Source organism: Plectropomus leopardus, chromosome 9 (assembly GCF_026936395.1).
Source record: "Plectropomus leopardus strain MGB_pleo_1.0 chromosome 9, ASM2693639v1, whole genome shotgun sequence".
Classification (NCBI taxonomy): Eukaryota; Metazoa; Chordata; class Actinopteri; order Perciformes; family Serranidae; genus Plectropomus; species Plectropomus leopardus.
Window position 1 is genome coordinate 16,334,862 of NC_142184.1, and position 23,690 is coordinate 16,358,551.

The following is a 23,690-nucleotide window of genomic DNA, read 5'->3' on the forward strand; positions in this document are numbered from 1 at the left end:
AAGGGGGGAGAAGGGAGAAGGGACACAGTGTGTGAGGGTGCATGTGGGGTTGAGGGAGAAAAGATATGGGTTTGGGCCTTGTACAGAGCATGCCAAGAAAGGGTTAGGGGAAAAAGGGAATGGTAAAGGGGCTGCCTAACTACACCACCACTGTTAACATCAGTAAGATAACCACACAAAGAGGTAAAGGGAGTACTGACTTTCACAATGACTTGAGTGTGTCTGGTGTGGGTTAAACCAATCATGTTCAAATGGCTCAATGTATTCCATGACACAAAATAAAAATAGCTCTTTTGTTTTTTTCCAACATCAGAAATTCACATCCACTGATTAATGTAAAGTAAGCTCCATGTCAGATACTCACCTATGACAAGTCAGTTATTCTCTAAAAGATTAAAACAGTGCCCACATACTTAGCAGCAGCCCTGAAGACTGTTTAGCCCTTTGTAGTGACCTACACAAATTATCAGTCCACTGATCCGAGTCAAATCCACGTCCCATGGTGTGCAAGTAGGTATCTATGTTGATGATTCTCTTCCTAGGCTTCTTAAAAAGGCCAACATCTACAGACACAAGGCTAAACTTTAGCAGAATCACAGATTTATGTTACATTAACTGTACATCTGGGCAAACAACAGGATTTCATTTTCTACTCCAATAAGATATTTGTTCTTCATTTGGCAATATGATCCCTCTTGCAACATGGCTCAATACTTTACTGTACTTCAACTTTGTTGCTGGTATGATTTGCAATGAACAGACTCGCGCAACTGAAATATATCTATGATAAAAATTATCAAACTAACTTTAAACTATTTAAAAGGCTTCATTAGATGAAAACAAAAGAATTGCACACCTCCCCTAAGGTCACTCAAGACTTCTATGATTAGCCAGCTTTGACCCAAGAACATCTCTCAAAGAACCCTAAAGCTACATGCAGCAGTATCAAAAGATCCCTTCTTTATGTTTAACATGACAAAGACACGAAACGCATTTTTAAAGGGAATGACTGAACAGAAGTATGGGATCTGACATCACTCCCTGTAACCAAACATGTGTTCAGGTGATATCTGTAAGCAAAACAAAATTCCTTCCAGGCAAAACATGGTCATTATGACAGACATTAACCCCTGTACGCACGTAATATATATATTGGTCTGCCATGTTTGAATTGCTGCATAATTCTGGTTCGATATGCTTCGCCTTAGACACCCTGTGTAGAATCCATAGTTGTCAATATCTTTCAATTACTCTGCATTCTTTCTTTACCTGTCACAGCTCAGGCGATGTATTTAGTTCATCTAGCCTCGCAAAACCACGTTAATGTTTAACATACAGGCCGGTGAAACAGGAAACAATGTCAATGACAACACTCAAAATACTTGATAAGACAGCTGAATGAGCTTAAGGCATTTAGAGGTTATTCCTGACAGAACATGAGGGCTATGGAGGCCTTATCGGTCTGTCAAAATAACACACTTTTTTTTTTTCATAAAATGTGATTTAAAATTAGCCCTTGGTGACTATAAACTGCAATTTACAGCATAAATCATCCTCTTACATTGTGAGTCAAAGCCTAATCACTAACTTCTACATTTCAACACTTACATGTTAGCAGAGTTTATTTACCAATGACGACCCCAACCCTTTGAAGTATATATATAAATGAGTTTTATGAAATGTCCACAGCAAATAGCAGTGGCTCGCTTAAGGTATCTCCCACTGACCTCATGCACCAAATTACAGGCCTAAGAGAGGGCTTTAAGGGTCTCAAAAGAACACTACACGTCGTCAATCACTGTTTTGTATAAGCGGGTAAACTCAACAACATGAATTCTTGTAATAATACAGTGCAATAGCCCTGTGATAAATAGGCTACTACCTTGGTTAAATTTGAACTATATTATACCTATCAATTACAGACATACAGTATCTGAATAAGTGAAAGGTGCATATAGATTTTGTACTCTTATCTTTATCTAACTTGTATTTTTTTTCTTCATATTTTTAAATTTCGCTGATTCATCCCAGACATTCCCAAGATAACTAGCATGCTAAATATCCAGACTTTGTCAGCAAGTTAGAGTCTATAAGAGCGCAAGACACTTGTAGAGGACAGAATCAAGCGGTGCTGCAATACTTTCCAAGATGTGTGTGTGTGTGTGTGTCTGTTTGTGAGGGCAAGAGTGAAAATGACATTGAGAGGTGAAGGGAGGGTGGACTATTGCACGCAATGTTTATCATACATGGGTTGTGGGGTTGACCTGCGCATCACATGACATACTCATCGGGGATTTCTCCTGATACAGACATTGTGTGACCCCTTGTTGCCGGTTAGTCATGTAGTTTCCGGATTAAAAATTATGTTGTGTATTGTGAATTATACAACGATCTAATAACTTTAGAAGCTGTGTAGTGTGAATTTAGCTTTACTTGGCAATACAATCCCACACACTACCACAAAATTCAGGCTCAATAATTCTCTTGGCTGTAAAACAACACCTTTCTGACCAACCTTTACAGCTTGAGCTTTACAATGGTGTTATTTGTTGCAGGGCTATTGTATTGAATTGCACTACAATTTACAGGTGTTCATGTTTTTGTGTCCACTCTCTGTATGTAGAAAAAAATTTTATTAGCTACAAGAAAGAAAACCTTGTGCTCTGTCATTCAGATGACAAAACACAGATTATCTCACAAAATAAATAATCTCTGCTAAACTCTGAAAGTGACAAAATCAGATGATCATAAGAGGAGATGTTTTCTATTCAGCTAAAACACCAGTCGGGCTAGTTTGAAACCACAATGTCAAACTGGGTGTATAAGCTGAAGCCATTTGAGGTAGACAGAAACCGTGTCAGAGTATACACTTTCACACTGTCTAAAACCAATCAATAGGCTCACACACTGTCAAAGAACCATAATCACTTGATTTGTGGCTCTGTGTGAGACTTCCTGTGACGCCACCTGAGACTGACGGGGAATGACTGATCCGGTAAGGGTGCACTACAAAATTATGTACTATAGTGGCTTACCAAGTGTAATGAAAAGGAATGGGAGAGGGCTTAGAACTGACACAACTCAACAGGCTCTTTACCAGAAAGTCAACGCCACACATCTTCAATGTCTCAAGTCAACAGCAGCATTTAAACCTCGGTCACATAACCAGAAACAATTGAGGGTTAATTTACAAGGCATAATCTTTTCAATACAATATATGGCATCTGACCATTGTCTCAATGTCTCTTTGAGATATCTCCCACCCCACACCCTCAGACATAACTTTATACCCCAAAAATCCCAATGCCAGACCTCATGCCCATTTAACAGTCTCACATTGTTCTAGAGAATAGAGATTAAAAATATATACTATTGACTTATTGACTTCCAGTGTATGTTTTCTCTGTTTTTCCCTATTATTTTTCAAGTTTAAAAAGATCTCTGGTGTCACAATGCAAGCTCAGAGGTCTTTTCTACACACGCACACACGCGCACACTCTCTCACACACATATATACTGTATGTATATATATATATATATATATATTAGAGGAATTTTGAGCTGAGAAGTTAGGTAAAGTATATATGTTCATTTGGACAGAATTCATTCAAAGTAAGAAGGAATTAAACTCCCTTTTCTCCAGTTTCCCTTTTGAGGAGGACAAAATTTGAGGAATTGGGGAAGCGCTACAACATCACATGACTACTCAAGAGCAGGTAGCAAGGTAAAAGGAAGAAGAAATAGATAAAGGCCTGAACTTGTACAAGGCAGAGAGATGGGCAGACGATATGGCTCTCTGTGGCATGTGCATTCCAGGGCCCTACTGACAGTAAGAGAAAATGTACAAAGTTCAAGAGCAGGTTAGAGAGCAAAAAGACCATCAGATAAAGGGGGAAGATAGTGAATGAGCTGTTTAAACGGCAACAGAGCTAAAGCAATAGTGCAAGACTATGCAGTTGGTTGAGGGAGAAGACTAGAAGGGAAAAACAAATATTCTGTCTGCCTGATTCATCGGTACACCAGGTGAGATATGGTGCCAGATTTGAAGTTGAGCTGATGGTTGGGCACAAAGCTGTGCTGTGGATTCTTTCGCGTGCAAATATCCTTTGCATACAAGCCCATGCACGAGTCACATGACACCTTAGAGCAGTTCACACAGGTGTGTGATGCCCCTGGCTTGTTGCAAAACCCGCATCGCGATCCCCCCATGCTTAGTCGCTCACTGCTGCCTCCCTTTGGTGTTGTCAAGGCAACAGACTTGCTTGCAAACAGCTTAGTGGACATGAGGGGTTTCTCCACCATCTGGGGGTGAGGGTGGGGGTGAGAGTGTGAGTGAGTCAGTGTGAGGGGGTGCGGATGGAGATGGGAGTGGGAGTGAGTGTTTGAGTAGACGGAGAGCTTTTCCTTGACAGGAATGTATCCATCGAGGGGTCGTGGGGATTTGGGGTGGTAGTCCTGGAGGCCACAGCAAGGAGAGGGGTCCACATCATGACAAGCAGAACAGAGGATCATGTCACACCTCTGGCAGGAGGCCATAGTGGAGCAGCCCAGCCCGCAGCCCTGACACTTCACACTGCCATGAGCTTTTAGCAGCCACGCATCCCTCACATCCCGAGGCTCTCTGGATGGAGGTCGAGAGGGGGTCTGCCTTCCTCCCGTCCCAACACCCCTCTCTGTGTACAAGTCAATCTCATCCAAAGAGGACAGGTGGTAGGATGTGTAAGCATCAGCAGGGGGAGGAGACTGAATTGGGAAGAAATCCGCAACAGGGCTATAGGAAGGTGGAGCTGCCACAGAGAAGAGAGATGCTGAGGTGCTTGGCCTGATGATCTCATCCTTCATATCCTCCTCTGCATCCACAAACAGAGGCTCCTTCCTCAGACTTAATGAGGCCTTCAAGACAGGCTTGGTAACCGCTGCATGCCAGTGACCAGCCCCATCTGTAACATCCACAGACTTAGACGGTCGGCTACCTCGCCTCAGGTGGTGGGCATGAGGCCTCTCTATATCCAACGGCCGCACAGACAGCCGAGCCATATCTGCCCCAAGGCTGTCGCGTCTACGAAGTGCCTCAGCACAGCCAGCCGCATCATCCCTGCAACCTCTGCGGAGTTCCAAGGCCTCGAGCTCCGAGGCTGAACCACGGGCCAGAGCCACTACCTCTCCCAGAAGACGACACTCTGCCTGGGCCAGGAAGAGCTCAAACGCCAACTGCCGGAGATGATTTGTGCCTCCTGGGTGCTCCTGCAAATGGAACTGCGAATCGTGGTCGCAGGCGTAGCCGATGGTGCGCATTAGAGTTCGGAGTTCAGCATCAGAAATGGCAGACTGCAGATGGTAGACATATGGGCCAGTGAAGGTCTAAAAGAGAAGTGGGTTAATTAGCATTAGTGACATTCACTTGAAATAGTTTGACATCACTCAGCTAAAATCTTCAAGCTATTCCTCTGATCACATGAAGTTCAAAGTAAATGTTTGTTTTGATACAGTGCTCACCAAATTTACATTAAAAAAACTTTAAACAGCATATAATGTGAGGTAAATACTACCTCACATGCAGATGTTGTCTAAAAATTCATTGTTATAAAACAGCACCTTAGGAAGGATACGTGTTTCGATCCAGTGTTTCAAATTTCAGTTTACATATAAATATTGTAGGGTGTTTCAATTACAAAATAAATACACTCACAAACTAATTACTGAAGTACACAAGTCAATTGCGAATATTAGGGTAGCCTTATGTTACTATATACTTTAGTGCAGTAGACACAAAATCAACTATGGAGACAAGGCGCTGACGTTATACGTAAACAAAATAGCCTCAGAATATGTCACTGTTAAGTGACACAGAGGCATTGCTATTACAGTGCTACCGAGTGAGGATATTTACACTGCGGCTATGAAAGATACAAATATATCTGTCTGTACAAACTAACATGGAAAACATTTGGTGGATTCTGTGGTGGACATCTGAAGTACTAATTCACAGTGGGATAACCTGTCTTTCAAACTGCGCATACGCCACTTGTTTTACTCAAATGTAAAATTTGCAAGTGGTTGGTATTCACTTGAATAGTAATTTTGAAACTGTTTATAAAGAAACTGGGAAATATATGGTGGATAGACACTCCAGGAAAGTGGTATTGGAAGCTGATAGCTAATGCTGTCATGACAAACATTTTTAATAACTTAATATTTGGTTTCAGCTACAAATGCAACTTTAGTTAACAGTAATATGACAATACTAAGAAAAATCTTAACTCACCTTTATACATCTGAACTCCTTCTTCCAGGGGAAGAGCAAGAGGTTGGTGCAGATGGTTTCTAATGTGTGAAAGGCTTTCTCCAGGCTTTTGATGCTGCCCCCTCTCTGGCAGCGGAGAGAATTCTCAACCACTTCATAGAAACGCACCATCCGGAAACGTTGTCCCGGATCTGGCTGATAGGCCCCTAGCAGAGCAGTTGCTGTGGAGAGCAGGGCCTCACTGTCCTTGTGTCTCCCTCTGTCCCCCTCTGGTGCAGTTCCAATCCCTGTGTGCTCCCCTCCATCCTCCAAACGCCTCTCCAGTGCCGTCACATACCTTCGAAACAGGTCCTCTTTTAACTTGGCATCCATTATCTGCAGCAGACTATCAGTCGGCCGTTATACTTTTCTGAGAGAGCCTCACCCCTTTTAGCATACTCTGCACCAGGATGCCACATTCAAGCACCATTTTGGGTCACCATAATTCACTGTACACACTGGCACACACTCAACGTAAATAACGTTTTGGAGAGGAGGAAGAGGAATGAGATTTTGCATCCAATCAGCAGCACATCCTTTTAAACAAGAGATGCGGTTGTCTGGTGCTTTCAGTTGGCGTAGCTAGGCTGCAGCCTGTAGGGATGCCTTTTTACGGGCATGTCTGGTATTGGCTCAAAGCCTGACTTGTTTCCAGACAAACAGGCCTATGTCGTGCAAGATGAGGTCAGGAGGAGCTTTTGCTTCACGCTCTGTTAATGCAGAGATGTATCGTTTCCATTCCTTGCTTTCAGCCTTTGCAGAGTTCAAGGTCACTCATCATGAAGACACATTCATGATCATGGGATTCTTCTGAGCCGTCTCCAAGCTGTAATGACACAAGGGAACTTTATGAAAATGGACATCTTTCATTCTCAGACACACAATTAAGGACTCATGGGTCACATATTTTCATACTGACTTGGTCGGTGTTAATTCAGTCCAAAAGAAAATGTATTTGTAATGATCATTACAGTATTTGTGATCATTATAGATCAGTATTTTTAAAAACTAATGGTTCAGACAAGGGGGAGGGTGTACATAGGCATCACTATTTTGAAAAACAGAGTCTGTGATCTGATGGATGCATCCTGTGAGCTATTTTATGTCGGGCGTATAGCTGATACGTTGTACTGATAGATTACTATCATGACGTACATAAACAAGAAAAAGATTAAAGGACTAACAGGATCTGAACTCCCTGTTGAAAGAGATATTCCTTTTGTCTTGCGCGCCTGTTTGCGCCAGTGAATATGTGAGCCAGCGGTACAACATGCATGTACACCATGGTAGCCTGCATTTAGCTTTAGGTAACTTACATTAAGAACGCAATATTAGACATGCGGATGTGCCAATAATAATATTTGTAACTCTAAAATCTGCCATGAAGCTTTAACCATAGCAGTTGAGCGTTTCTGTTACTCGTTCCCGGACAAGCTGGACGGGTATTCCTGTTACCTCACACATCAACCTTAGCGAGCATCCGTGTAGCGAACTAGCAAGCAGCATGCCTTAACTAACAACATCACCATGCATTACTATGGCGTATCTACTGCAACAGAATTGCTCCGTCACGACCAATGTTGATAATAACACAGACGCCCCGAGGACTGCGTGTACGTTATTTCTTCACGAATCCCAAACCCACAAAACCCGATGCTGTCACTGGCATGGGCCCCCAACTGGGTACAAGCTAAGCAGTGAACGCCCATTTCAGCGCAGCTGGCTAGCTAACAGTTGCTTTAGCTAGCAGGGCGGTCCATCGCCAGATAGAAATCTTTGGCGATTTTCGAGTCAGTTATCCAAACATATACCGTCATTGTGACATGACTGGCGCCACCAAGTCTAATTCTGCTTCAGCCGAGAGACCACACGGTTTTACTAACACCACAACCAGCACATCTTACCTTTACCAAGTGCTAACCGTGGCTAGCTACGCCTCCTCAGCTGTTGGAAATTCCCATCATCACAACGCGCATGCGCTAGGTTCTGACAGTTCATCAGCATCGGGGGCCCACGTGCTGTTTGAGAGGAGGAGGAGGAGGAGACGAAGAAGAAGAAGAAGAAGTAGAAGAAGATGTGGAGCTATAAAATAACAATAATAATAGTAGTAGTAGTAGAAGTTGTAAACACAGAAATAGTAGTACTAATAGGCCTAATATATTTCTGGAAGTCTATAAAAATGGGTTTTAAGAAGTGGTTTTCAAGAAGTCACAGATTCTGCCAGTCTTACCTCCTCAGCCAGGTCGTTCCAATGCCAAGGGGCCCTGATGGCCAAGGCACAGTCACCTTCAGATTTAAGCCTCGACTTTGGCCAGGCCAGAGGGGCCCCACCAGAGGATTTAAGGCTGCGAACTGGCTCATAAGGGGTCAACATTTCTGTTATGTAGCTTGGGGCCAGACCCAGACAAGCCTTAAAAGTGAAAAGTAAAATATTAAAATCATCCAGAAGCCAGTGGAGAGAAGCTAGGATTGGAAAGATGTGATGTCATCTGTTAAAACTTGTGTAAAAGTGTGAATAATGGAAACACCAGTGGTGGACGAAGTATTCAGATCTTTTACTTTAGTAGGCTAAATATAGTAATTCTATAGTGTAAAATTGCTTTGTTACAAGTAAAACTCCTGCATTCAAAATCTTACATGAGTATAGGTAGGCTACAAAAGTTAGCAAAAATTAGCATAAAAATATACTTATAGTGCCAAAATTTAAAGTACTCCTAAATGTTACTTTTCAGAATCATGTAACTGTAGGTTAAATAAACGAACTAATGACTAAAGCTCTGAAATAAATTTAGTGGAATAAAAAGTAGAATATTTACCTCTGAAGATGTAGGTTAGTGTAAGTGGAAAGCAGCATGAAATGGAAATACTCGACTACAGTACAAATAACTCCAAATTGTACTTAAGTAGCCTACAGTTGTATGTATAGTCCACCACTGGAAAATACAGTTTTATTTGGGGGGGTATGCTGACATGTGCAGTTTGTAAGTGGATGTGTATAGAAAATAACTGTCTTTGGCCACAGGTTAACCCCCAAATAACAGGTTTAGGAAACTATTTCTTGTAATAATTACAAGACTCACGCATTCTATCAAAAAAAAGTAAAATTCTGTAAAACTGGAAAAGTTTTTTAAAGGTTAAAGGTATTTATGAATGTCTGTGTAGTATAATTCCTAAATGACCACTCGTATTTTTTTTTGTCTTTCACTAGTTTACTTCTGTCTTGCAGTTCACTTAGTTATGTTAATGCTGTAATCTGTATTAATGTCATGTGAAATAAAAATTAAAAAAGTAAATAAAGGGTTTGCATTATCCACCTTTTTGATTCCTTTAAACTGATTTATAGTCCAAGTTCATATGATATTTTCAGTAGCCTAAAGAATAGTTTAATATACCGGTAAATAGCACCATTCTGAATAAAGTTTAGGTAATTCAAGCAATAATGTCAAACAATCTCCAGTTCCGGTTTTTACAGTGTGTGATTTGTTGCTTTTCTGTGTTGTTTACCATTCTGAATACCTTTAGGTTTTGGACCGTCAGGCAAAACGCGATATTTCCAGATATCATTTTGTGCATTTTCACCCTTGAAATTACAAAGAACATCCTGCTGATTTCTAGAGACATTCAAAATCTGTCAAATGCTGACTGAATTAATTTTTCCACTTATGACGATGGCTGTATATTTACATGGTTGTCCACAGTTTTTATAGCCAACAATAACTTGACAATATAATCATGTGTTGTGCTGTCAGCGATAACTCCGCCCTCGCGCTTAAAAAAAGAAGCAGAACCTGATGACGACGTCACGGAGACGGTTGGTGGGGGACTGACTCAGTGAAGAAAAGAAATGGCGATGCTCGGAGAGTTTAGTGCAGCACAGCACAAAAAAAACGTCTCTGGCGGGAGCGGCGACGTGTCAGAATTCGTCTGTCCAGTTTGTCTCGAAATTTTCGACACTCCAGTAACGACACAATGCGGCCATACGTGAGTATTTTGCCCCTTTTTCGATCGCTCTACCCCCAACCCACGTATACCACCAGCGATGCAATGGTTCGAGGTAGAAATAATGAGGGGAAAGGCTTGTTTTTAAACATGTCGTGCCACCAGAGTCGCAAAACAGCGAGCATCTCTGTGCCTGCTTTTGTTTTGACCCTGTTATTCTTCTTTGCTTACTTGGATATTTGGCAAAACCAACGCCAGCTTGCTAAATCAGTTTCAGTTTTGTTTACATCAAAGAGGCGGCCTCACCTGGGAGTTGTAGTTTGGATTTGTATTGCATGGATTCGTCAAACCACTTTAAAGAACTACAAGTCCCTGCGCCCTCCTGAGGTGGGGACTTTCCATTTGATTTTCAGGAAGCTCCAGTGAGGAGCATTTACAGGGAGCTTCCAACATATGATAGCATCTGTTTATCATATTGTATTTTAAAGGCAGCCTATAAATAGAAGAAATACCAGTGAACGCTTTTTTCCTCCTGAGGCCAAATAAGAATTGTTTCAGTGTCTTGTTTCCATTATAGTGTTAACCATAACATTTCTTCAACTATCTCTTGTCAGGTTCTGCCAGAGTTGTTTGCAGGAGTGTTTGCGTCCACAGAAACCTGTTTGTGCTGTATGCCGGGCCGGGCTGGGCCACTGGACTAAAGCTGCTGAGCTCGAGGCAGTCATCCAATCATCTGTGGCTGCTTGCAAGGGATGTGGAGCGCAGGTATGTTTTATGACTGGAGTTGCAATGGGATGAGATTTTAACAGTACGATAACTTTCTCAGAAAACATCAGTCAGGAATGAAAATGGCAGGGTTATTTTTTGTTGAACAAACCTTTTGTTTCTAGGATTGAAACTTCAAACCACTTTTTTTAAATGGAAGAATATGTAAAAAGTCTCCCTTTTAGAAATAACTAAATAAAAATTGAGATTTGAATTTTAGATAAGATAATGATCTAGATAAGCAAATGTGCACAATATGATAACCGCCAATTTGTATGTCCTGACTGGCATACTGCTGCAACTCTATTTATGACAGTGTAAAAGCTAACATAAGGCATCTGAATGACTGGTTTGTTGTGCTTGGAATTGTGAAACACAAGGGTATAGAGAAATCATTACAGTATCATAACAAAACTACATATATACAAACTTAGTCTGAGTCTAATCCTAAGCCGTTATATTGAAAAAGTAGCCGAGTTGGAGTTGAAAACATTTGAGAACAAATATATAATTTTGGTTGTGCAATAGCAGTTACTGATGTCTGTTTTCTCAATATTTAGGTTGGCCTGTCTCAGATGAGAAGCCACACAGCAGCCTGCTCAAAATACCAGGAGTACATTGAGGAGGGAGTGAGGACCACTGCCCAGAGCCAACCTACCATCATCAGGTGAAGTACAGAGCGATAGGAAAGTTAGGGAGTGTCTGAAATCACTCACTCATTCACCTTTACATGCGAGTGATATGTGGGTCTGTTTCGTTTCCTTTTGCTTTGTTTTGTTTTTTAACTAGCACCAACCAGGTTTCTTATGAAAGCCAATCCTCCCTGCCCAACCTGCAAACATATGTGTTAATCAATTACTCGAACCTGACCCACAAAGCGGAGCTGACAGTTTCTGATAAATAACCTTTACTAATAACATCCCACTTGCTGTTTGCCTTATTATATGCCATTCCAATGAATATCACAATATTCTGTTTTAGAAAGTACAAACGTAGAAAAATAGCAAGTACTAATCAATCTTTTAAGTGGTTAAGTATTAAGTATGATCTCAAGTGCACAGTTGATAGGGACAGTGGTTTGTGTATAGGATGTTACAGAAGTGCATATTTAATCGGATTCAGTGTGGACAGAGAGACGCTCACCGAGAGGACACAGTGTTAGGTCTACATTTTCCCAGAGGGAAATGTTTGCATAGTTTACACCTGGCGTTGACATGTATTTTGGGTAATCTGATCACAAGTGGACTGCACAAAATAAAAGTACAAAGATGCATTGTGATCCAATCATTCAGACCACTTGCTGAGGTGGTCTGGGGCCCATTTGACCAAATGCCTATAGTGTCTGTAGTAGTAGTAGTGTAAACACTAATGCGTCCTGATGCGTCCCGGACAAAGACGATGTCATCAGTGCAGGAATGTGTTGGTTGCTTGGGTGACAGCACGCTAGTGCTCTATGACTTTGTGACTGTCCATCGTTTTGCCCTGTGGAAGGAGACGTGTTGAATTCTGCTGACAGCGATCTCCAGCTATACTGACACAACCAATAATGTGACTAGCAAGCATGCTACTGAGCAGCTAGCAAAAGTATGGAGAATGGAAGGGGTAGAAACGAAATCTGAACACAAGTGGTCAGATGGAGTCGCAAAATAGGCACAGGTGTGAACAGCGATGTGTTTTGGCTGTCCACTTGTTTTCGGATCATTGAAACGCTTGTTAATAATAGGGTCTAAAAAGGCTCTATGACCCGAGAGACTGAAAAATGTAGGAATTCAACATATTTTCCTGGTCAAAAACCACAGTGGAAAACCTGAGCGCTGCAGCGCTTGATGTTAAAGCTGCTATTTGAGAGACAGAGAGAGGGAAAGAGAAGATGGACTATTGCACACAGTTTCTGTACGTTACTTATAATGTACTCAAAATGCTGCTTTGTCACTTAATGACCCAGAGAGAATGTTCACATCAGCACTCCACTGGAAATACCCTACAATCTTACTGGTTCAACAACAACTTTGTATGCTCCACTGAAAGCATCTGCACGACTTGTGCTTAGGTTTGACCTGCTAGTTGTCTTAGCACGTACAGTGATGGGGATTGATTCCTGTTACAACTGCCTTTAGTTAAATTGCCCAAAGCTACAACAATGATACCCAGGTTTTAAAGAGTGAAATTGCTTTTTATATTGTGACAATTCAGGCTATACCCAACTCAGAATTATGTCAGCCAAATGGGATTTGAGTGTTCAATACCAATACTGGACTATTAAAGACTTTGAACAGGGTTCGGCGAGACATTTAGCATGACAGCAACATCCATGCCATATTAGTAAACAAAACAAGTTAGCCCTCCTAGCTGAAGTGTGCTAAATATAGACCAGAAGTGTGCATCATTCGACATCATTTTTTGCTGACACTTGATATCAAACAAAAGCCAGAGACTGTATCATAGTAAGTTACAGCAAGCGGTAAATATACAGCTTTCATGCAGCAGGCAGATGATAACATTATCTCGGAGCCTGACCAGGAAAAGCCTCTCTTGCTCCGGACAGCTGCCTCTGTCTCACTCAGACTCACCCTTTGTCTGGGTCTACAGCTGCCTGAGTTGCGTGAAAGCGTGGAACAATTGCTCTGCAGCTACATCTGAGGACTGAAACATCTGGACTAAAGGCCCAGACACACCAAGCCAACATCAAAGAACCAGTGATGTTGAAAGCCAACTGTTGCATTGCCTCACATCACCTGTTTCTCGGCCAAAAAGTGTCACATGAACACATTGCAAAGACTACAACAGAAGGCCAACCAGTACATACATTATGCATCTGTGTGGGAGGAAATAACTCCATACCGGCAGACCGCAGTAGTCTATTCATTGTTTAAACACTGAAACTGGAAGATTGACAGGTTAGCACAAATATGATCCCACTTTCTCTTGACTTTATTAGCCCTTTGTTTACTTTCCTCACTTCTGTTTCTCTTTTCATGCACTGAGCTGAACTGCCAATTCAACATGCTGAATCAGCTGAATAAAAGCCAACACAACTGAACACACACACTGCAAAAACTAGGGCAACAGATGCTTACCGACGGCCCAACATTAACCAATGACCTCCTGTCAGCTTGGTGTGTCAGGGCCACGTGTTCAGCTATTGATTTAAGTCATCAGAGGGGAAGCACTAGTAATGTTTTATGATGACCAATTTGTGCTTTCTGGGGATAATTACAAACAAGAAAGTTTGAGAAACAGTCGTGTGATGTGGATAACTCTCATACAATATCAACATTGGGAGCAAAGTAGGGCAAATCTCTTTGTTGAAATACAAAATTAGAATTGTAGTGTAACATATTTTTATGTTTCTGTTTTTTCCCCACAGTCCAGTACCAAATCGCTTCACCTTCACCTGCCCATACTGTCACTGCCAGAACCTCGATCAGGACGGCCTGATTGAACATTGCACTTCTCAGCATGCTCGTGATGCACGACAAGTGGTAGGAAATCCACACTACACTGTGACTCCAAGAGCCACTCGTTAAAAGATATGGATCAACACATTGTTTGGATTTAATTGTTCATAGATGCTTTATTTCTTTCACTTTGTATCTGTCCAGGTATGCCCTATCTGTGCCTCAATGCCGTGGGGGGACCCTAATTATATGAGCGCTGACTTTTTCCAGCACTTGAAGATCAGACACACATTCTCCTATGACACCTTTGTTGTAAGTTGAGGCCCTAAACACTATCTGGAATTTCTTTTTTTGTGATGTTAATGATCAGCCAACCCTTTGAAACAAAAGCAAAAATATCCTTATATTAGAATTAGTGGGGAAAATGAAAAAGGAAGTTTTAAAAAGAAAAAACAAGGGAATACCTGGAAAAAAAGGCTTAAAATTATAACAACTTTGTAACATAATTTTAACTATGTAATTATGATATTTAGAAATATCATTTTCTCTAGCGTTTTAAAAATAATTTTTCAAATCTTATAATTTCTTGCAATTTCTTGAACGTTTCTCACCAAGTTGCTAATTGCCTTTTTCAGCATGTTTTTGAAAGAAATCACACCAACTTCCTCTGGGCTCAAAGGGTTAACTTTTTTGTTCTGTTTTCTCCTTTTCTTGCCTGCAGGATTACTCCACAGATGAGCACACAATGATGCAGGAGGCTCTACAGCGCTCCCTTTTGGACAACTAAAGTGTGAAGAACAATCCACCAGAGGAAGAATCAATGGAAGAGAAGGGGAGATGGTGATGTGAAGTCTTTAGAAGACAGAACACACTGTAACATCATTCATCTATCATGAGGATGGTGGTACAATATTACTGTGGGTAATCCGTTTCACAGGGAAACTGGTATTGTTACTGTGGATTTATAGGTTAATTACTCCCAAAATAAATCACGCAATATGGTTAAAAAAGCATATGGTATTGTCTCATTTAGAAGTGATAACATGTTTCTGGTGTGACAAACTCTTTATCTTCCCCCCAGTTGAGTCTGTAGACTTGATAGTTTGTTGAATATTTACTATGTATATTCAAGCTGTGTGTTCATTGATGACATGGTGTCATATAGCCAAAAACTTCCAAAGTTGTAATTAAATTTCCCTGTCGTCAATACTTGATGTTATAAGAGGGTTCGACCACTAGGTGGCTAACTATTGCCAGGAGATGACAGACTTCACTCAGTTGGGTGGTCAAGTAATGTTAACAATAATATATAATAATCTACTCAAGAGTGACTCTGCATGTTTACTCTCAAAGTGGGAGGGGGTGTTGTGGTTGAGTTCATTAGCAGAAGGAAGCTCTGTCTTTTTTATGCTGTTTCTGGGTGTTTGTGTGAGAGAGCGTGTGTTCATCCTGTTTTCAGAGATCTACTGGAAAGAATAAATAATGTGAGGGTTAAACAAAGCCAGAGGTTGGCGGTTTGCTTTATTGTAACGTTTCTCCCTTATGTCTTTGTGCCTGCTGGTAGATCTTGTTTCTGACTTCCAAAACTCTTAGGGCTAATCAAAAGATGCAAGTAGGAGACGCATCAGTGTTTCATAATTGGTCAGTTCTATGATTTTTTTTCATTCCTGTTGAGATTTTTATTTGCATGTTTATGGCCATGAGGGGGCAGTAGAGTTCCACCGCTCTGGCCAGCCGTGACAAGTCGCTGGCCCTCACCAGCCTTGTGGCTCTGTTGCAAGACATAATTCAACACAGATTTCATTCCATAAATGTGCTTTACTCAATGTGTTGTTCTCCAGCTTAGTTTTTTATATGCAGCATAAAAAATGTCACTGATCTTTAGAGGTTTTAGTGGGGTTATTTGTTAGAGTTTAAATTGAGTAACCATAACTTTGGGTTTTGACAGTTCGTGACATTACTTAAGATTTTAAATGTAACTTACTGTAGTGTGTTTTTCATGCCCAGTGTCTTGGATGCTTCATCACATAAAAGATCCCAGTGTGTTTTGCTGGCTTGCATACTTCTTAATATCACTGCCAACGGTTCTGGGGGATAAAAAAAAATCCACAGTTATTACTTGTATGCCTCTGAAACTGACAGCATGTGAAGTGACAAGAAAATTCAGTTTGATTTTGCTTGATGTTCTGCATTTTAAACATGTGGATTGTCTTTTAGTTTACATCAGTGTTTCCAATGAATTGTAATTGTCACAACCACATACAGTAGTGCAGATCTTCACACAGTTGCATTGCATATGTCTTCTACCGACAGGTGAATAAAACTTAATGCACCCAGATCAAGTAGCTCTAGAGCAGAACCTTAATGCCTTTTCTCACATAGTCTTTGGTGCCACTTAGCCCTAGATGTTCGTTTCTCTCTTCAGTGAAATGTGTAATTTTGTATGTGTTTCTCATGTACAATGACCTTTTTTTTCCTTTCTCAATATATCTCTCATTCTCTTTTGTCAGCCCTACTGTTAAGGGGTGCTAAATCCTGATAAATTAAAGCTCTTTAATTATTTAAACCCTGGCCCCAGAAATCAGCCGCTGTGATTTATACCTGTGTGTATGAGACGTGTGGGGGAAGAAACAACACTCGGTGCTTTGATGGATGACTACCGTGTGTGTGTGTATGTATGTGTGTGAGAGAGATCAGTTAAAAGGGAGGTAATGTGCAGGGTGCATCAATCGAAACTGGATTTGCTCAGTTGTCATATTAAGGCACCAAGGTGTGTCAGTGAAAACTAATTGTGGAATACATGAAATAAGAACCTTTCTACAAACCTTTGTTCATGTATTAGAGATCAGGGCAGTGCTACATCACTCCAATAATGTGTTTTTGCATGTACTTGTATCTGTGTATGATGAAACTTAGGCCCTTCGGTGTACATTGTCCACAGGGAGAGAAAACCCTCTCATCTCTTTTCTTTCCTTTGTGTGTGCCTTGTACGTGTAATTACTGTAGCTAAATGATATTACAGTTTCTCACCTAGCTCTATGGAGAATCTCACCCTCCAAACTTCTTGATATAGTCCCCCCTTTCTTCTCTTTTCTTCCCTTTATTTCCCCCCGATCAGGTTTTTTGCTCCTGGCAGATCGAGGAGAGACGTTAGCTGTGAGAGAACTAACGAGATACTGGAGTGCTTCTGGGCAGGAAGGAAGTCGAGCCGAAAAACATGGCAGGGAGAAGTCTTTCTTGTCTGTTTGGTGGCGGAGCTAAAAAGGGAGAGGGGGGCCAAGGTGGGGAATTGGAAAAGGAAGAAAGAGAGGAAAAAGGGAAGAGAAGTGAACACATTGAATAAAAATTTCATAAAGTTCAGCGTGTGGTTTCTTTGATGCGAGCAATAGATATCGTGTGCAGTCTGCAGGCTCTGTGGAGGCAGCAATTAATGCTACATGTGCCCACAGGCACACTGTGAGATGCGCAGGGACGGTGGCTTGTTTTAGAAGTGTGTCGCACCATCACTCTACCGTAGACACCCTTCAACCAGCCTTTTGTTTTCTTTCAATGCATTGTAAAGCTCTTTTTCCACCTACTGTAAGTCTCTTAGAATTCAGTATTCCTAAACTTGTAGGTTTATGCCTTTCGGAGGGTAGCTGTCTAAACTGGTTATCAAAAACAGTCACAAGTGAATGCACCATAAGTCCAGTCAATATTTCAGCAATATTGTTGGAATTTCACATTTTTGAGTCATAAGGTAAGACTCTGCTCTGTCTGTCCGCTTGATTTTTGGCAGCAGTCTGAAAAGATTTTGTTTTGGACTCGTTTCAAAAAGATGGCTTTCGATCTGGTTTCGGCTCTTTCATAATCATCACACATTGCCACTGGAGGAATGTAACTACGTACATTAACTCACATCCTGTTCTTGAGTATAAATTTGTACTTTACTTGAGTATTTTCTTTTCCTGTCACTTTATATTTTTACTCCACTACATGTAAGAGAGAAATGTTGCACTTTTCACTTCACAGACTTTCATCACATACAGATGAATATTTTTGCATAAAAACATAATACTTTGTAAAATATGTTTTTTTTAAGTTAAAATACCAAATTAGTACAGCTGCAATAATTAGTTGATTGATCATTCAGTAAAGAAATTGCCAAATATTTTTTATAATCATTAAATACTTTTTACTTTTTTATTTTTTAAATAATTGAATTTTATGGGTGTTTTGTTTTGAAAAATAAAAAATAATAATTTTTATTATTGTGATTTTTAAAAATATTTCTGAGTTATGTGAGTCTGTTCTTTTAGTTTTGTGGTATTATTGTACATTTTTTATAATTTTGAGTTTTTTTCTCCTTTTTATTAGATCATTTTGAGTGTTTGGCATGTCATTTCGTCTTTTGATTGTTAATAAATAATAGATTTTACTACATTGGGTAATAACTTTGAAAATACTTTTTCCTGAATAGAATTACTTAATTTAACTTAAGTAAAATTTCCAATGCAGGACCTGCATGACAGGATCTGAATACCTCTACAACTGCATTCTGCCTACATGTTTGGTCCAAGAGAAAGAAGTGGTGTATATTAAAGTGAATCTGGTAGGAATCAGGAGGACAGACTCACCAGTTAGTGAAAGAATATCTACCGTAAAAAGAGTGAAAGCTGTGATATTTAAAATAGTATGATACACAGAAAGGGTGACGAGAGAAAGGAACTCCTCAAATGCCTGGAAAGTTCTCTCTCTTGGTCTCTCTCTCTCTCTCTCTAGTTTTGCTGAGGCAGGTATCTGTGATGAGGTGTGGGGCGTGTGAGAGGAGCACTGGGAGTTTGTTCACCGTAAAATTCCTCAAAGTAAGGAGAAACAGGAAGAGCGGGAATCCTGCCACCCGGGCGCTGCGGCTCGGGCAGGTCGGTCCTCTCAAATGTTTGAACAGAAAGTGCCAGTGGGCTTCCCCGACATCAATACTGGTTCTACACCAACTCCTCTTCCGCTTTTAAACTCTTAACAACCGACCCCCTACCCCAACCAGACACACACACACTTATGTTGCTAGCCTGAGAGCAATGCGACTTAACTTTGATTTAATAATGCCTGCAACCAGCTTGGCCCTGCATCAGCTGAAGTGAAACTTGCACATTTTGTGTGTGTACATCTATTTTTGTGCCCTCTAAAACCTGCCAACATTATGCCAGAGGTACTCAGAACTGTAAGGATAACAGTTTATCTCTACTGTCTCTAAAAGCATAATGTGTACCATGATAGCGTAAATCAAACATAATATATTGGAGGAGAAGAACCACTATTTGATCTGTTTTGTGTCAGACCAGTTTTAGAAGTCCCTCTAAAAGCTTGGAAAGTTCTCAAAATCACTGTTTCTGCAGAAATATTCTCCTGGAAGTGAAAATGAATATGAAACACATTGGTGTAACTATCAGGAGAATTGCTAATCATTGCTTCCTCATTTATTTATTTATTTGAAATCCGCACAGCCACTGTACTAATATTTGAAAGTTAAGCCCTCTAAGGTGTAAATGGAGGAGGGGGGGGTGACGTCCCTGGTGTATGTGTGTGTGCGCTCATGCACTGTCACAATGAACAGCAGTGCAAGAGAGGCGTATGGATCTAAATTTGACTCCCCCTCTGTGTATGCCCCTGTGGACCAACTAAGATGTGTGTGTGGAAGAGAGCGAGGCCCAAGGCTATTATTCTCCCATTAATTTTTCCATTTGAAATCAAACCTCAGCAGGCGTGCATGAGGGAATCAGAGGAGGGGAAGAGGACGAGAGAAGGGATAACCTTATCAGGGTGGGGGGGACAAATGTTGGTTGTAGAAGCGTTAATGTCCAATAGGGGAGGCAATTTCACTTTCAAAAGAATCCTCATTATTTGTCAGACTGTGTCTTGTCTCCTTCCTGGTCCAGCATGGCCCAGGGGAAAACTGCCTGCCATTAAGAGAGTTTGATTTTTGTTTTATAGCTACACAGTTATGAGAACAGATGTGAGAAGTCATACATGATCTGCTTTGATGGGTTGCAGAGGTTTTATCTGCCCATCTAACTCTCACTGACACAGTACACTCGTCCTTTAAATGTTCTCATTTTACCCGTCTGTTCCACTTTCCACTGCAAGAACTTTCAGCACATCCGGAACCATCTCACATCTTTATATTCCTCAGCACTCATACAATACAGAAGACCTGTTAACCACCACCCTACCTACCCACACAAACACACACCTCCTCTATCTCAAACTTCCTCTCTAAGTCTCCTTCAATTCCAATCACTGCTCTCCACCCTGTTTTCCCCCAGTCTTTCTTTGAAAAAGCGCCAGGCTTGCTAATCTGTCAATCAGATGTTGTCCTGTTGTGGCGATGATGGGGGTCTGTGACGGTGGGCCGTACACCTCCAGCAGCTCGGAGCAGCTCGATGATTAACCAGGCAGGTATAGTGAGTTAAACTGCTGACAGCACAAGCACACTGACAGCTGATTTGGAAGACAATGGTCCCGCTCCCTCTACTTAACTTGTCACCGCAGTCAAAGCACCTTCTACATTAACTTCTGACATATCAGGAAAGATGGAGGGAAGCAGTTACTGCATTGCAATCAAAGATGTTTGGACAAGTTCACATAAGCACAAATACTTATAAACATCCAAACAGATCTATTTGGGAAGATTCCCAAACAAAAGTTATCATGTAATAATTAAGTCAATAATTGTATATAGGGCTGGGAAATTTGGCGTGGCCAATATGTTTAGGCTACATCGCAATACATGATATATAACTTGATATTTGGAAATCTCAGCTAAACTACTGTGGACTACTTAAATACTAAATAACTCAATAAACTTCTATTACAAAAATGTTAAATTATGTAGCCACTGTTATACAATAAGGTTAAATAGTTTAAATAAAGTTCAATAAAATAGCTGACTGTTACGACAAGCTTAAATAAAGTACTGCTATATTAAAGTTAAATAAAGTAGCTGCCTGTTATAATAAAGTTAAATAAAGTACTGTTATAATTAAGTTAAACAGAGCAGTCAGCTGTCATAATACAGGTTAATAAAGTACTATTAAAAAGACATTTTAAAAAAGTAGAAAACTGTTATGATAAATTTAAATAATGTACTGTTTCAGTAAAGGTTAAAAAGTAATATTATAGTAAGGTAAATAAAGTATTGTTATAATACAGTTTTAAAAACATAGTGTTATAATACAGTAAATTAGTTTTATAATAAAGCTGAATATAGCAGCGTACTGTCATAATACAGGTTAATAGACAAATATAAAATACAAATATAAAAATCATTAAATAAAGTAGCAGATTGTTAAAATAAAGTTAAAATAATACAGTACTGTTATAGTAAAGGTAAGTAAAGTAGCAAACTGTTATAATACAGTTAAAAAGTGCTATTGTAATATAGCTGAATAAACTAGCTACTGTTATATAATAAGGTTAAATGAGGTACTGTTGGAGTAAAGTTAAAAAAGTACTGTTATAATTAAGTTAAATAAAGTAGTCAACTGTAATGTAAAGTTGAATAAAGTACTGTTACAATACAGTTAAAAATGTACTGTTATAATGAAGTTAAATCAATTTTTTGACTGTTATATAATTAAGTTAAATAAAGTAGCCAACTGCTATGATAAAGTTTAAAAAGTACTGTTAAAATAAAGTGAAATGCAGCAGCAACTTTTATATAATTAAGTAAAATAAAGTACTGTTGAAATAAAGTTAAATAAAGTATTTTTTACATTAAATAAATTAAAGTGGAACCAATACAAAAGAAGCCCCTGGCTCATCTTGGGTTTATTGTTTTGGTAAGGTTTTTTCTTTTCTTTTTCTGTATGTGAGAGAGAGAGCGCGCCATAGGAAAGAGAGAACAACGTCGGCCCAAGTGTCATAAAAAAGGCTTAAAAAATAATGTGAATTTATAATCGTTATTTGTGATATAGAGCCACAAGGAACAAGCACTTAAATATAAAGTGCATGACAAAAAATAAAGCACATAATGTAAAAATGGAATTGATTTGAGAAAGTTTGTTTGGAGAAGTTCTGATTTATGGTGTCAGCGTTTCATTAGAGGTCCATCAGAGCTTGAGAGTGTAATGGTATTATCAAAGTACTGCAGGTCGTTATTGTGGTTGTGATATTACTGGCTTATGGGAAACATCATGAGATCCTTTTACTGTGAAACCAGAAATAAAGGCTGTACAGCTTGGTGTCAGAGCTACAGTGGTGCACAACGACGACACCCATCGCCTTGTCTCTCAGATTAATAGTCCAACACTTCCCAATTATTAACCGCCCCTGCAGTGTACCATTCACATTCACAGCCATTTACCTCCCTCTACTTCCTGTGCTTTGTGTCTTCCGTCTTTACAGAAGGGAAAGGACGACGCAGGCAGATCTGTCAATCAAACAGCAGCCCCCAACCACAAGTGGCGGTCCATAGACACCCGTCCATACACCTCCGTCGGCTCCGGTCCCTCCTCAGCTCAATGAGTAACTAACCTGCAGGTAGTGAATCAAACTGCTGACAAGCACGTGGAGGGGAATGGAGGGGAGGGGAGATGGGGGCTGTGTAGGTGGATGGATGGAGAGATAGAAAGGAAAGGGGAGGATGGAAATGACAATAGCATCATTTTATAGCCCACCTTGGTGACGTAACCTTTAACTTTGCAAAGAAAGATGGGTTTCTCTCCTGTCCGTCCAGCCTTTCCTTTTTTCCCCTCCCTTATTTCTCCTTCTCACTCTCTAAGTGGCATCCTTTGATGGGCTGTCCCTCTCTCTCATCTTGTCTTCTTAGACAGATGAGTCCTGTCAGCGCTGCCATCACTGCCCAGCTAAACATTAATGACTCTCTTGCCTGACAAGTGTTGGCAGGGCAGAGGAGAGGTGAAAGGGGGACGCCTCTGGACAAAACCAGGGATGAAAAGGAGAAGTGATGGCTTTATCTGCTTGACAGATTCTCTTTTGTCTCTCTGAACTTGCGTATATGTATGTGTGCCATCAGCAGATTCTTGGCTTGACGTGACGGTTTTATTGCCCTGTTTTTCCTCCCCTCTGAGGAGATGGACCTCTTTGTATTCATGTTGCCCCTCATCCTTCCTGCTGGCATTTCTGACATTCCTTCAAGTATCTGTGCGAGTGTGCATATGTACACAGGCTTTTGTATTGCTACTTATTTGCAGGTGTGTTTTCTTTAAATCCTCACGTGCGTTTCTTGGAGAGAGCTTCCTGGACTTTGATGTTGGCGGCAATGATGGTGGTGACGGCAGGTCACAGGGAAGAGTCATCCCAAAGGG

The 23,690-nt window shown here is 40.5% G+C and overlaps 2 protein-coding genes across 3 annotated transcripts; one reads left to right on the forward strand and one right to left on the reverse strand.

Moving 5' to 3' along the window:
• Window positions 1-3,128: 3,128 nt before the first annotated feature.
• Window positions 3,129-8,301, reverse strand: spata2 (spermatogenesis associated 2). Of its 2 annotated transcripts, none has more exons than XM_042492499.2 (3): window positions 8,188-8,301; window positions 6,266-7,109; window positions 3,129-5,361 (listed from the first exon to the last, which is right to left on the reverse strand). In XM_042492499.2, exons 2-3 carry the CDS (start codon window positions 6,614-6,616, stop codon window positions 4,009-4,011), a joined length of 1,704 nt encoding a protein of 567 aa, XP_042348433.2. In that variant the 5' UTR covers window positions 6,617-7,109; window positions 8,188-8,301; the 3' UTR covers window positions 3,129-4,008. The 2 variants fall into 2 exon arrangements, with proteins under 2 accessions (XP_042348433.2, XP_087938211.1); XM_088082085.1 differs by lacking the exon at window positions 8,188-8,301 and adding an exon at window positions 8,095-8,158.
• Window positions 8,302-10,072: 1,771 nt separating this feature from the next.
• Window positions 10,073-16,956, forward strand: rnf114 (ring finger protein 114). The gene is made up of 6 exons (XM_042492495.2): window positions 10,073-10,264; window positions 10,837-10,987; window positions 11,548-11,654; window positions 14,355-14,469; window positions 14,590-14,697; window positions 15,107-16,956. Exons 1-6 carry the CDS (start codon window positions 10,128-10,130, stop codon window positions 15,170-15,172), a joined length of 684 nt encoding a protein of 227 aa, XP_042348429.1. The 5' UTR covers window positions 10,073-10,127; the 3' UTR covers window positions 15,173-16,956.
• The last annotated feature ends 6,734 nt before the right edge of the window (window positions 16,957-23,690 follow it).